Source organism: Odontesthes bonariensis, chromosome 5, assembly GCF_027942865.1.
Source record: "Odontesthes bonariensis isolate fOdoBon6 chromosome 5, fOdoBon6.hap1, whole genome shotgun sequence".
Classification (NCBI taxonomy): Eukaryota; Metazoa; Chordata; class Actinopteri; order Atheriniformes; family Atherinopsidae; genus Odontesthes; species Odontesthes bonariensis.
In genome coordinates, this window is record NC_134510.1 from 24947946 (window position 1) to 24962990 (window position 15045).

At 39.4% G+C, this 15045-nt stretch overlaps 1 protein-coding gene across 4 annotated transcripts; it reads right to left on the reverse strand.

Moving 5' to 3' along the window:
• Positions 1-1276: 1276 nt before the first annotated feature.
• On the reverse strand, positions 1277-14971 carry ca14 (carbonic anhydrase XIV). Of its 4 annotated transcripts, none has more exons than XM_075465598.1 (13): positions 14880-14971; positions 14535-14558; positions 11574-11753; positions 11183-11328; positions 8698-8793; positions 8523-8589; positions 8071-8228; positions 6453-6579; positions 5689-5712; positions 5497-5581; positions 5319-5360; positions 3481-3534; positions 1277-2268 (listed from the first exon to the last, which is right to left on the reverse strand). In XM_075465598.1, exons 1-13 carry the CDS (start codon positions 14947-14949, stop codon positions 2157-2159), a joined length of 1185 nt encoding a protein of 394 aa, XP_075321713.1. In that variant the 5' UTR covers positions 14950-14971; the 3' UTR covers positions 1277-2156. The 4 variants fall into 4 exon arrangements, 3 of the variants coding, with proteins under 3 accessions (XP_075321713.1, XP_075321714.1, XP_075321715.1); XR_012769808.1 differs by having other exon boundaries at positions 2205-2268; positions 2822-3534; XM_075465599.1 differs by lacking the exon at positions 5319-5360.
• Positions 14972-15045: the final 74 nt, after the last annotated feature.

Sequence of the window (15045 nt, forward strand, 5' to 3'; positions counted from 1 at the left end):
CTCTGATTGAGTCCAACTCAAAAAAGGTTAATAAAAGATGTGACGATAAAAACCCTCGCTCAGTAAATGTAATGTAATTTTTCACCTTTTGGCCTTAATTTTTAAGTTTTATTCTCTCAGACTGCAACGCCTGTCATGTCCAAAGTCAGTGTTCTCCAAACCAGCAGACAAGTTTTTCACAATTGCTTTTAATTCAGACAAACCGGTCGGGACTTTAGGACAAATCAAAGGCTTCATTAGTCAAAGTCAAAGTCAAATTTATTTGTATTCATGTACAAAACCATTCAAAGTGCTTACATAAAATAAAAGCATTGCAGCAGGGAGTGGAAGAGGGATTAAAAAATACATAAAAGAATATAAAGAGAAACATATAAAATAATTAAAAGGAATTAAAAACAAGCAACAGTAAAAGATACAGTGCACCTGTCGTGGCACCGTTATCGCGGATTATGTACAAATTCACACCTGTTGTGGAACAAGCAACAGTCTAGATAAATTCAAAGATATCGAGCAGATTTCATGCATAGACACATGAGAAAATAAATGTTTTTAACCTGGATTTAAAAATGTCTCCATTTGGTGAAAGTTTAATCTCCACTGGCAGTTTGTTCCACTTGTTTGTGTCATTACATGATTACATGATTTTTATTTTCTGCTTTGCACATCATGCACACCCACAGAGAGAATCCTGCTGAAGGCAAATGTACGCTGACTGAATTTTGTAGTTTTGTAATTTTTTTAGTATTTTTTCTAAATGTCACAACTTGAATTCTTTTACTCGCTTATTTCTTTTTCGATGTTAAGTGTTACACTTTTTTCCTTTTAACATTTCCCTTGAAATCTAACTTCAAGCACGACTATTGCACTTACTCACACTGCCAAAGTCTGTGGTCACATGCTGGAATATTTTTGAGAATGCAGCTGCCAAATCAGCAGAGGGCAAAATCTTTTCGGCAGTTTCTTCTGAACAAAGATAAAATGCACACTTCCCCCTTCTGCTGTTGTGCTTCTGGTTTCAGTATTGGTTATAATTAACAGAATCTGATTATTACTAAAAGCCAACCACTAAACTCCACTAAAACTGCATAATAACTGCATAAGAAATATCACGTGTCCATCTTCTGGTTTTTATTCTTGCTGCAGCGAATGAGCGAACATCCTAGATATGAGCTGGCTCACAAGAGAAGAGTCGACAGCAAAAGGTGTAAAAGGTGCACAAAGAGGTAGAGGAGATACTGCAACATAGAGGAGGTGATGAAGGAGTCATGAAGGGACAATTACAGTATGAATGATACAATGACGTGCACACAGAAAGACACATATGTGGGAAACTTGCAAGATGCGGTGGTGCATTTTTGTCACGACGATGCTAAAGAGGAAGAAATCCAAACACAAGTTTGACATTCAAGTGTTTTAATGATGCTTATGTTGACAGTTCAGCAGACAAAAAAAGGGAAAAAAAATCCCAAACCAGATAAAGACGATGTGTAGCACCCAAAATCCTCTTTTCAACAGAATAAAGGAATGTACATAAATATAACTCATCCATTTACAATATAATCTGTTGATTACATATTCAATTCGGGTCCAAAATGTTCGGACAGCATCTGTATATACAAATTAAACATGTGTCAGCTCTCATTTGCTTTCAAACCAAATTGTCTGTTTTCTTTTAAATCTGCTTACATGTAACATTTCATGCAGTGCTGTGTGCTTGTGCTTCAAGAAATACTGTGAAGATAAAGATCCAAATAAAAGCAACAAAAACAATAAAACAAAAATATTCCATCGAGTATTTACAGAAATCCTTCATGAATCTGAGGCTTGCAGGAGGCATGCCTTACCTGAACATAATGCAACGGAATGACAGATCTACAGCAAGTGGTTCACGTGCAAAGAAGACGACATGTTGTTTACTATGACAGCCAGTGCTACTGAATATGGGTGGAAAAGAACTGTGACACTGATGACAGCAGGAGGCTTCCTCTGTGTACAGTTTTCGTCCAGCTGTTAATTTTTCCGAGATATTTTTTCTCTTTTTTTTGCCTTTTGTAATGGATAGAGCGAAAACACGTTTGCTTTCTGTTCCCTAAAGAGATAGAAATCAGTAAAAAATATCAAGTGAGTGTCTGGCCTTCGGTGAGCCATGCTGCCAGCTACGGCTCCGTCTGAAGGGACGGTGAAAGCTCTTCTTTCCTTTCATCTTCAGAGGTCAAGTTCAGAGGCAGGTCTTGCTTCTTCTCTTTTGCTTTCTCTGGCTCCTTTGCCCTGAAACAATGAAGGGAAGGGTTATCCTTATCCCACGTTTGTTGCAAACCTGGACAGAGAGCGGTTCTTTGAGTTAGTGCAGTTCTTATGTTATCCAGAAGATGTCCCCCTTTGTTTAAAAAAATCACAATCACAGCACTGCTCGGCCTTATTCTAAGGCTCAAAATTGAAAAAGTAACAACAAAATAAGGAGATTTAGAATAAGTGTGTATCAGTAAGGCACAACGTTAACAAGTTAGTGATATCAGAATGTAGGATCGATTAGTACGGTAAGTAGAGTTAATTTAAAAGTGTACTGTAGAGGGAGGAGTGTTGGAGATGCCTACAGGAAAGCTACATCTTTATCAGTTTCAAAGGTGAAGCATCTTCTCTTTCAGTAACCTTATTTTCAAATGTTGTTTTGGATTCTGACATTTTACAAGTATTTAAACATGTTGGCAGCTGATTCAGATGAAGGAACATGTGGTCTGCTTAGTTTTAAAAGTACACATTGTAAATGTAGTTTTTTGGCTTTTTTGTAAACGTAAGTAATCTACGAAGTTACAAAGCTCACAAGTATTGGGAGGAATTCTTCGTGGAAACTTTGTGAAAGAGCTCGTTCGTAGTCCAGCCTTTACTTCCCCTCTTATTCTTGTCTTCATGTAGTACGGCCGTAATGCCTCTTTAGTGGCTGGTTCGGCACACGTCAAACAGAGAAGGAGTTGCGACCTCGCACGCTGATGTTTTTGACCAATCAGAAAAAGGGGGGCCTCAAAGGTGGGAGATGTTGAAAAATTGAGTGTCACAGCAAGTTATCTCAAGTTAGAAGGCTCAAAGCATTGATCTGCATCAGAGACTGCTGAAACAATTCCAACTAGGTTAAAATTGTTCAATGCATCAAAACTTTTAAGACTAGCGCTGAACTATCGTCTTCAACATTACACAACAAACAGCTGACAAAACTAACGACTAAATTTTGACATAAAAGGATCATTCTTCTTAGTATGATTAAAAAATCCAGTAACTTCACTCCGGAAATTTGCTGAGGCTTCACTGAAGGTTTATGATTAAAATGTACTGAAGATTATACTGATCTTCTCAGTTTATGAAATATCTTTAAGTTGTATGAACAAGGTGTTAAAGTCTAATCGATGAGGTTAAGTCACGGTGATCTGGTCGTTAGAGTAAAGAGATTTGGTCAGGAGGTTAGAGGTCATGATTGTGAACAGTAACCTTGGCATGGGAGCGGGCCGGTTGTTGTGCAGGATGTCCCAGCTAGAGGTAGAACTGCCACAAGATCAAAAGACAGAATCACAAGACAGAAACAGAAAGGAAATCACAGATTCAACACTTCAAAGAAGAAACTTTGTGCAAATATTTTAAAATCTCATTTCCACCAAGCCATCTTCTCTCATAAGACAGAATGACTGGAGACGGCATTTTGAAATAAATGCACACGACTGATTAATGTTAAGAAAGTTAGTGGTTCCCAAAGCATGATGTCGGAGCCCCATGATGGATTAAGGATATGGATCCATGGGACACCAAGAAAAATGATCTTGATTTAACCAATATCAACAGAAGATCGGCAGTGTCAGAAGATAAGCTTACACATCCATATTCAAAATGAAAATCCTACTTTTCTCTTTAAGAGTCAAAAGTGTGAGGTGTGGGCCAATGGGCTGATTTGCACACACATACACTGGTCCGCCGCAACATTAAAACCACAAAAAGAGGTGAAGGTGAGGTGAATAACACAGATAATATCTTTACTGGGACAATTAATGATCTTCAATGTAACAAGTTAGCAGTCCTTTTTTTTTAATTGAATTTACTTTGACAAGGCTGAAATCATCTGAGATAGATTAACTGAATCAAAATATCTCCAAAAGCCTCACGTCTTGTGGTATGCAGTCTTTTGGGCACAACAGAAGGTTAACAGGTGAACCAGCGTCAGGACCACCAAAGCTCCATGTGTGAGCAGCAAAGGCTGATCTGTGTGGTCCAGCCCCAAAGTAGAGAAACCGTAGCACAAATGGCTGAAAACCCCAAAGGTGGCTATGGTAGAAAGGTGTGTGAACAAGCAATGCACTGCTGTGTATTGGGCTGCATACCTGCAAACCGGTCGGTTGACGAAAGATCACATTTGACAGAGGCAACAAAAGGTGAAGTCCTGGGATTCATGTGGATGTTACTTTGACTTACCTAAACTTTGTTGCAGAAAACATACATTTCTTAATCTATTCCTTGACAGCAATGGCCTCTTTCAGCAGGATAATGCCACACAGCCAAAAAGAGTTCAAAGTGCTGACTTGGCCTCCAAATTCCTCAGATTTCAATCGGGGGGGGGGAGTCAGATCCGCCGATTCCCCTCAAAGCTAACAGGACAACTTCAGAGTTCATGTGCCAACGGTTTCAGAGCTGTTTTGTGGCTTGAGGGAAGACAAAAAATATTAAGTATGTGGTTTTAATGTTGTAGTTGGCTGTTGTGTGAGAGAATTAATAAAAGCTTTAGGAGCTATTGATCAAAGCGAAAGATAAATTTACTTTTTTTCAACCACCACTTCCGTTGATTAGTGATATTTATGAAAGAAAGCAACAAAAAAAAGTACTGGGAAACAGGCATGTTATTGCAGAAGAGGTCAGAAGATCAGAATATCTCTAGCACCAATCTTTTGGCTTTTCATAGTGAAACATAACAAACCAACACTGGTTCCAGACTTGTTTGGTGTGGTCACATGGTGCAAAAGGCACGAGTGTTTTCCATCATGGGTCAGAACCCAGAAAACCTGATGCTGTGTGTTTCTGTTAACTGTAGTGTGTGCTAAATTTGTAGCCTGGGATTTTATTTAAGTGTCACCGAACTCTATAATTTCATGTTGGTTCAACATGGTCTGAAGGTGGCTATGAATTTTATGCAGTGCATTTTGTATTCATCACGCAACTGATCCCAGATCTGCTCTTAAGGATATATGTCAAACACAAAAAGTTAAATATGAATAAATAAAAAAATGAATCAGCAGTCAGTGCTACATGAGCATCCTTGTCAGTAATAAGATCAGGTAAACCACCTGTTTACCACAACTGTTTCAAGGTGGAGGAGTTTAAAAAATCTGCCAAGAGAAAGAAGATAAGAGTGAGTAGAAGTTGGCTTCATCCACAGTGACACCTCTCACAGTCAAACCAGACACAGATTGGCTGTATCTCCCTCTCTCTTTCGAACCAGGCCGCTGAAGAATGATTCCTTACCGTATTGTCTTCACGATGAAACGGATGATTACTGCCAGCCCCACACAGCCACACATCACTCCTATCACTACAGCTGTGACTTCACCTGCAGGGCAAAAAGGGGAATAAGGACAGAAGCACAGAAAAACTTCCCAAAATACAAAAATGTGACGTGTTATCAGCTACATTGGTGAGATATTTGCTTCGTCTTACCAGAGGAGAGCTCCCGCCCCGATTCTAAAACATGATAGAATACATTATCAGAAAAATCACAGCAGATTTTGCCTTTATGCTCACAAAACAACAACTGCTTGATTTATCTTAGTAGAATCTGTTGTTCAGCTGTTTGACAAAGTTGCTTCTACTTAGTGTTGCTGCCTTTGAAAACAGTGCTGATATCACAGGCCTTCCAGTTCAGTCACTCACCACAATGAGCACTTCACACAAATTCTTTCTCTTTTGTCTTTGTCTACCACTCTGCCTCCCTCTCTGTCTCTTTTTCCTCTCCCCTTTTGTCAGTGAGAACCGTGTGATAACAATGGATTCAGTGTTTACTTTTTGCAAATCCTTTTCTCTCATCAGCTTGCAAACACCGCCTTCCTTGCTTTTCCACTCCTTTTCTTGTATTTCTTTCTGTGCTTTCATGTCACTCTTTCTTTGTGCATCACCGGTACTCTGAATATTCTTACACTGCTCTTTGCATTTGGGCTTCCACTCTCTGCATGCACCGCAGTAACTGCTTACTTTGGTCTACATGGCCTACCACTACTGTGGCTTGTATTTACTGCAGCAGGGAGGCATTAAAAATCAGCAGTTCAGACCTGCTGATGAGATACAATTGAGTTCAAAACACATTGATTGTGATCTTTTATAACTCCACGTTTGTTAGATGTGAAATGATAACCCCTGAGAAAATGCAGATTATCAGTCTAATGTTTCTTAAAAAGCTGAAAATCTCCCCCTTGTTGTTCTCGAACCTGCAGAGAAGGAGGCGAAGATGACTCTGTGGTTGAGTGGTTGCGTTACACGATAGTTGTCTTGCAGCAGCATCTGGTCAGGTTCTTCAGCTTTACTGGAGTAAAGGATCGTCTCCAGCTTCAGCAACTGGAGTGGAGAGATGGAAAACCCATTGCAGTTACTTAATTTACACCCTTAAAAAAGACAAACAAGTTTTCCTCTTGGTGTTTGCGCACTGGTGCAATGTCAAATTTACAGAGGCCACTGGTTTACAGAGCAAACACGCATCACAAATAATGGGAATGTTCTCTTAGCTCTCAATATTTTGCTTTGTATCTGATTTGGTAGGCAAAGTTTCTTCTCCTATTGACTACCAAAATCAAATTTACAAAAACATTACTGAAAATGCAGGCCTAAATAAGTAGAAACTGCAAGAAAAGTGAATACAGCCATGGTGACCGATACATGAATTAGTCAAGTTGTGACCAGTGAAACAAACACCTGCTGTTTTCCTGTTGGACAGGTTGTGGTGATGACCATGGTTGTAAAGTAAATTAAAAACCACGGGACTTTCTCATTCAGAACTGTCTCTGCACTGGAAAAAAAATCAGTTAAACGCGATATATCATTACGGTGTCTCTTTTTACCACAAGCCATAATGTTAGCTCGACCTTAACCATGTAGCTTGTAATGTTTTAAACAGCGACTGATCCTTGAAAAAACATTTCAAAGCAAAGCTACTAAAACATTAGGAGTTGGTACCACAGTCTAACTCTTTTGTTTGTGGACTGACATTTCTGCATGTAGCTCCAACACCCAACTCCTCCAACCTCCACATCAAATTTTTTGCAACACACTTTTTTGACTATTTCCCAAAAGGTCATGATAGTGTCTTCCTCTACATAACAAGTTTTATGTCTTGTAGCATGGAAAAAAATGAAAATCGTGTCTATAGAAATTAACTAATAAATCCAGTTTCTGTGACTAAGTCTTGCTATGAGGCTGGGTTGATGATACAGTGAGATAGACAGCTAAATATCTGTGGAAACATAGTTGCAGCAGTAAGCAGGAGGTACAGAATGAGACATAATACAACTAATAAAAGCGGCAGTGGAAGTCATCCGGAAATGATGCCACTCACAAGGTACTTCCTACACAATCTACTGCTCCAGACTTAACACAATAGTGGCAATCAGAGTTTCTATGGCAACTAGGACAGTGTGAAGGACTGTCTATAACTACAATATACATAACACCAGTTTCTATATATAATTGATGCGCGAGAAAAAAAAATATTTTCATGGTTTACAAAACTGCAAGATTAAACTGTAATAAAAAACATAAACTAAAGCCTGATGGACACTGGAAACTCTTTTTAACTGGTTACAACCAAGATAAATTCAGGCAATGCTCTCTGCTGATGATCCATTGAGTTTTAGAGAGAATTCATCTGTTTCATACTGTGAAAATGAGACTGAAATGTGTTTGAGTAGTGATATTGTATGTATGCATGTATTAAGTTAATTGCATGGGTATAACATCACATTTTGATTAACATTACATCTGTCTTGATGAACGTTGATGAACGAAAGTTGATGTTTGCTGGTTTTCTTTCTTTGTTTGTGCTTTCAACCAGACCTGTGCCTTTGAGATTTGAACCCTTTCATGAAACAGCGTCCATATAGCACTCTGGTGGCAGGGGGGCGTTGTCAGGGAGCCGTTGTACCGATAGTAGCGCCCCAGATCGCTGGGAAGCAGGGACTGGACGTCAAAGGCTGGGATGAACGCTCTCTGATCTGATGCGAAATGAAAGAGGGAGAGAAAAGGGGCCGGTGAGGTTGCAGCACTAAACAGAGGAAGAAAAACAGTGGTGCAATCATTAAGAGCAAAGTATCTTCACCATCACGTTCTTTTTTAAATCACATGAAGTTGTAATGCGTATTGTATGAACTGTTACTGAGGAGATTGGGGAATTCGTTAAAGTTCTTACATTTCTAAGAGATGCTATGGGACAATTATACAAGATAAAACCAAAGGAAAGGTCAGCCGAACGTCACAATGTGATTTAAAAAACCTACGAGAAGACCTACCTGCATGTCTGATGCGGCTCAGGTAGTTGAGGATGCTGTTAAATGCTGGGTTTGTCTCTTCACCTGTCTGAGAAACCAAAACTCAGACTTAAAACCGATTAAAACACTAAAACTAGAAAAAAGATTGCTCCTCTTTTTGTTTAATAATTGTTGGTGGTGTGATTTGTGTCATTACCACAATGAGAATTCCTAAAACAGCCAAACCGTCTCTCTGTGCCATCGCTGTGGACATGTTGGGGTACAGCTCAGAGTTGTAGTGCACCACATGGAGCTAGATGGAGGAGAAGCACACTGATGAGTAAAAGAGAGAAGAAAAAGGACTTGTGTCGTTCCCCCCTCACATACCCTTTTGCTCAATGTTAAAAACAGGGAAAAAAGACTGCACTTAAAATATTTAATCATCTACTTTAATCTGAACACCACTCATATTCAGTCATGTGAAAAAATAGAGAACACATTATTTTCATTCTAAAGTTTTTCATAACAGGACATCAAATAATCTGGTTCTTGACAACTTTTAAAATACAACCTCAGATGAACAACACATTCTACAGTGCACTCTGCCCTTATCAGACATCAGCAATATTCTTAGGGAAGCAATTGTTGCTGCCCATCAATCTGGGAAGGGGTATAAAGCCATTTCCAAACAATCTGAACTGCATCGTACAGTCGTCCCAGCAAGTTTACTTCAACGTCAGACCATGCAATGCTCAGAGAGAATGCAAGACACCCAAGTGCTTCATCTCGAACTCTACGGACCTCAGTTGGCATGTTAAATGTTAAAGTTCATGACAGTCCAATTAGAAAAAGACTGAACAAGTATGGCTTGTTTGGAGGGGTTTGCAATGTTGCATCCACATACGAGACCAAAACAGAGATGTTTGGTGAAAACGCACAGTTTATCACCAGACTCGTCCCTTATACCAACTGTCAACCACGGTAATGGAGTGGTGATGATTTGGGGTTTGTTTCACAGCTCAAGACCTGGAAACTTTGCAGTCATAGAATGGACCATGAACTTATCGGTATACAAAACTACCCATAAGTCAAATGTGAGGTGTGGCTGAGACTGAGTCATCAACGGGACAATGATGCCAAACACAGCAGCAAATCTACAACAGAATGGCTGAAAAAGAAAAAAAAACGACCCAGTCAAAGTCCAGAGCTCAACCTGATTAAAATGCTGTGGTGCGACCTTAAAAGAGCTGTGCATGAACAAATTCTTGTAACCTCTGAATGAACTGAAGCAACACTAAAAGAATTCTTTCATGACGTGAGAGACGGATTACATCATAGAGAAATTCATTTTTTTAAATGACTGCTGCTAAAGGGGGATCAAAAAGTTGTTGAATCACAGGGCATACTTTGCTCTTTGCTTTGCTCACTTTTTTTTCACATGACTACATATTTGATTCTTTAGTATCCGTTTTTGTCTTCTTCCTCTCGTTTGAATCAGCTGTCTCAACTGAATCCTTGCACCACTCTCACTCAAGCCACTCATCCCTGAAAGGAATGGTCTGTTGGGACACCTGTACAGTGACAGATGGGCAGGAACTGCTGAGGCAGCTTATCTTCTCTCTGCACGTTACTCATTCCCCAATTTGTCCTCTTCCATTCTTTGCTAGTGTTTTTTCCTTCTTCTCTTGATGTTTCTGTTTATTTTTCAATCGTCATCATAGTTTCTTGCCTTTTGTTCTTCCCACTCTCAGTCTACACTGAATGATATGACTTGAATGCTGCTATTTCCGGCCCTATAATATCCTAAATCAGAGCTAATTTAACAGAATTTGTGTAAAAGACAGAGAGAGGAAGCAAGCATGAGGGGGAGGAGCTAGAGCAGCTCCCGAGAGGTGAAACACTTTACAGCTATCTCATCCTGTCTGAGTGCTCAGTTACTGATCATAGAAATCTTATACAATGACAAATAGAAGGCCTAGAATACATAATTGTTTTAATTAATGTATAGTCTGACATTATTTTCTTAAAACTTAAAACTAAACTGAAAGCCTGACATTCATTATCTCGCCGAAGCAAAAATAATGTTGTTGTTTTCTTTTAGATAATTTACAACCTTTTGAGAGCCAAAGAAAAACAACAAGTCATCTAAGTTAAGCAGAAAGCACCAAATAAATGTCACATCATCCCCCAGTCTTTTAATTTGTTAACTAATTGTTCAGCTTTTGAGGTCATCACTCTTTAGATTTCTTAAAAGTATTTCTTAAACCAAAGAGTTTATTAAATGTTACTAAAGAAAAAGGATAAAGATTGAATTTGGTAAGGAATATTTCTGTGATTTCATACACATTTTGTGTTTGGTCAAAAAAGTATCTACTATTTGTGCTACACATACATTTACACTTTTATATCCATGTAATTGTAGCGCTCTAGAAATTCTTTTTAATGTGTGTCTTCTAAAATGAAATATTACACTGCTAAAAATTTCTAGTGTGAATATAATGGTTCAATTAAAGCTCATTTACTTCATAACTAACTATCCAAATAAACTTTTAGTGTCCGTGCTTTTCCTTGAACTCTTTGATGATTCGGAAGCTGATAATTAACTGATACATCCCGCACTGACTGTGTTTATGCTGTGCTGTCACTTTGTTCCACTCATGTGAGGTAAAAGATGGTTTACAACCAGGTTTATTTCGCAATACCTCTGCATCTGCACTCAGTCCATTGATGGTGTGTTCACTGCCCACGTGACCCAGACCGCCAGGGCCCCAATGAAGGTGCAGTTGAACGGCTGAAAACAGCCACGGCAGTCCCCCCAGTCCCATCCACTCTGGCAGCTTAATGACCGCTGATGAAGAGAAAAATTAAATCAATCAGAAGTATTCTGTAGCATGTCATGAGTAAAAATGTTTTATCCAGAAAGTGGATACAAAATGACCAAAAAATTCAACTTATCTCTTAGCGGGTTGTAAAAGTCTGCTGCCAGGTTACATTTGAGTGCAGTATAAGCAAATCGACTGAAAACACAGGCTGCTAGAACACACAGCAGCCGGTCATAAAGGGAACGGAAGATCAGCTGGCTGCCATAGTTACCTGTGTGTCCATTATTGAACAGAGTGAAGGGCTGGTTGCCGTACTGACTGTAGCCCAGCGGGGTCACTGGAATCAAACTGGGGTCATATTTAGTCTGGGTGGTTATCACATCAACAGGTGACTGGGAAGTACCACCACAGTCAGGGAAATACTCCGACCACTCAGACTGACCAACCAAGCCTTTGACAGAGAAAAGACAGAAACGGTGATGTCACCCAATCACACAGCTCACTGGCTCCCAGTTATTCACTGAAAAGCCTCCATTGATCTCTCTCTAATTGTGAGGATAATTATCCTTCTATGTTTTATTAACATGCACAGACTCATGGCAGTAAGGTGAATAGGGCATATGAAGAATATAGTTTGAAAAGCATGCCCGCATTCAGCTGTTTATGTCCCTTTGCAATGAACCAACACAGCTGATGGTACAGGACAGATTTCAGTCTCTGACTTTGAGTTTGAGCCAAATAACAATCAAGCCAAATTATTAAACCCTTTGAGAGACACCAATAATCAGTATAAACTAAAGCCAACAAAAACGTAATATTTCACATCAAGGACACTATAACGGAAAACTAAAGTCTCAGCCAAGATAATATATTTTATAATTTAAGGCTTATTTGACTCATCTTGGTTATACGGTTGTACCCATATGTCCTGATACCTTTAGTCTCACTGCAGTTGAATTAAAATAATAAATACAATCATGCAATACCGATCTGATGAATGTGACAAATAACAGTGCAATACATCAAGATGAGTCGATATAATATTATTATTATTACTCTATTATTCTTGATTGAGCATCTATGTAGAGAATATTCCTATATTGACAGATTTATTATAGAAAACCCCCACAGCTATCTTACATACAGATTCAATTATTGTAACGTGCTGTCGGATTTCAAAACTAGATATAATATCAAGAGATGGCTCAAACTGATTATTCATAGCTTTATCATTTAGCTTTATATCAGAATTCTTTTATGTTGAGAATTATTGGAATCAGAGGGACAAAAACAACAAAAAGCTTTTTTTGAGGTCTTCAAGATTAGCAGATTTGCATATTTACGATGCCCGTTAACTGAAAAAGAGCCAGCACGTCAGTTATCCCTGCTGAAACACAATCTTGTTTTACTGCTCTAAATTATGACCAGATGAACATGTAAACATGTTAATGTAGTGTAATTAAAAGATAAACAGGGAAAGAAAGTGGAGAAAGCGGCTGAGGGCGATTGAGGCCTGGGTTCGCTGAACAACAGCAAAAAAAGACTAGCCTGCACAGCTGCTGTCTGACCAAAAAAAGAAGAAAAAGAAAGAGAGTGATGGGAGTCAAAGAGTCTGAATTTCAATTGCAAAAAAAAGGAATGCTGTTGAAAAAAAGCACACAATTGGTATTTGTGTCCCCAAAAAATTCTAGTATTCACTCACATATTTCCTTACGGCACATTACAAACCATTAACACACAGCTTTCTTTATCCCACATACACACAGTGAGAGAAGGGAGCTTTACATTAGTGATGTAAACACATGCCACCACTCTTCTCTTGCTGCTCTCAGTACCTGTAACCCCCATCTTGTCCATTTAATCCGCTCTCTTCCAGCTAAGGCCTCACTACTCTGCCCCGTATCGCAACTCAGCTCCAAAACTGAGTCCCTTGGCTCTGCAAATTGGTTGCCATGGTGACATCCATGGCGACCAGAGGCCGAATATTCTGACCCTTTGCACCCTCTTAACAGCACCTCTCCGAGCATGCAGCCACAGTCCTGAATGCAGCTACAAAACAAAGACACACACATGCAGGCCGCCTCTCTGAGGGGTATAATGAGGCATGCTGTTGCTCTCATTTGTGTAACAAAATGTCGTGCACAAGAAATTCCACCTGTCCTTAGAAAACAACAGCTCTGTAATCGTGAGCATCATGCGGTGCAGTGCACACACTGTGCCTCGCACACACACCCGCATTATCAAACTGCTCTGAAAGGCTCTTAAACTACTTCAACATATTACTCAACTTGTGGCTGCGATGCACAGTACACACGACTATTTATCCACTAAAATATGGCCTTAACAGATTTGTATGGACACCAGTCGGCTCCAGGCACAGCCTCTAAAAATTGCTGTGTATTATGTATGAACTACACATCAGTGTTGCTCTCCTGAATACATGCAAAGAGATCTGTATGCCCCATTCATTCTCGCACAGTCATTGTCCACCACATAGGCAGCCAGTGTGTGTCAACAACACAATAAACACATAGGTTATTGTGCCCTGCAACAATACAACGCGCGATTTGGTATGCTTTTGCCTCATCCCGTCCCATCTCCCTCACTCTGTCCAACACACTCGTCCTTCTGCACCTGCCTCCTTCCGCCAGCGTCTCGCTCTGTCTTTTTCTATCACCCTCCATCCCTTCATCATCTCTGTGAGACTGCTGTGCTCATGCCAGCCTGCTGAACTGTAACTAATACAGACAGAGAGGGAAGGAGAGGAAAACAGAGGGGCACACGGTGGGTGAGGTATGAGGGGAAAAACACAAACCCAACCAAAGTTGCAGAAGCTCTTACGGTGGGGATTTGGGTTTATTGAGAGCAGTGAAGTGAAAGTGGAAAGACAGCATGTACAAGTCGTTTCAATCGTGTAAAGTTTCAACTTGTCGATGCCTTTGTTTTCAAATGATATGTTAGACTTTAAACAGTTTGCGAACATTTTTTGGTTTTAAAATCAGCTTTCTAATTACTTCAGAACTGACTTTAGGATTTTTCTTATTGCTTATTTGTAAGGAGCTTAAAAGTTTTGCCTCCAACTATAAATTATATCCAGATTATCAACCACCCTCATGGTTTTTTCTTGTGTGGAGCTTTTGTGCTTTGTTATTACTCTATTTGACTTCAGTTTGTATTTACACGAGACTGACTCTAACTGCTCTAAAAAGGTACGTTGTAAGCTTTGACTTACCCTTATAGGTCCAAGTGATTTCCTCTAAAAAGAAAAAATAACAGATAAAAACTCTGTAAAGTCCTGTTTTGGTCAGTTTTCATTTCACATGCTCACATTGAATCTAAATTAAATTTTCTCAGAACATCACATTCATTCGTACGATTCTCAAAAATAAGTTGTTTTTGCTTGATAAAAGTGGTACAACATTTTCTCAAGCACTGTTCTCAAATCCAGTTGTTATGGCTGGAAATTAATATTACTCTACAACTAAAGCCCCCACTGAGACACCCAAACAAAGCAAACCAAAACCACAGCCAACAAATTATCACAAGATGCCCATTTATATGTTAATTAAGACCTTACCAAGAGAAGAAGCAGCTGTTTGCTGGAAAAATGTAGGAATTAGAAGGATAAAAAGACCCAAAGAGTCCATGTTCGCCCTCTATTCCCATACACAGAAATGAATTAAAGCAGACTGAGAGATGAAGAGCAAGTGAGGGAGGACAGAGTTGGGGGGGGGCGACTGGGT

Coding starts and splice junctions, on each gene's coding strand:
- ca14 (XM_075465598.1), bottom strand. CDS start 14,949: ATGGACTCTTTGGGTCTTTTTATCCTTCTAATTCCTACATTTTTCCAG. Junction 8,794..11,182: donor GACTGAGTGCAGATGCAGAG/GTATTGCGAAAT, acceptor TCCTCCATCTAG/CTCCATGTGGTGCACTACAA. Junction 2,269..3,480: donor CGGCCCGCTCCCATGCCAAG/GTTACTGTTCAC, acceptor TCATTGTTTCAG/GGCAAAGGAGCCAGAGAAAG.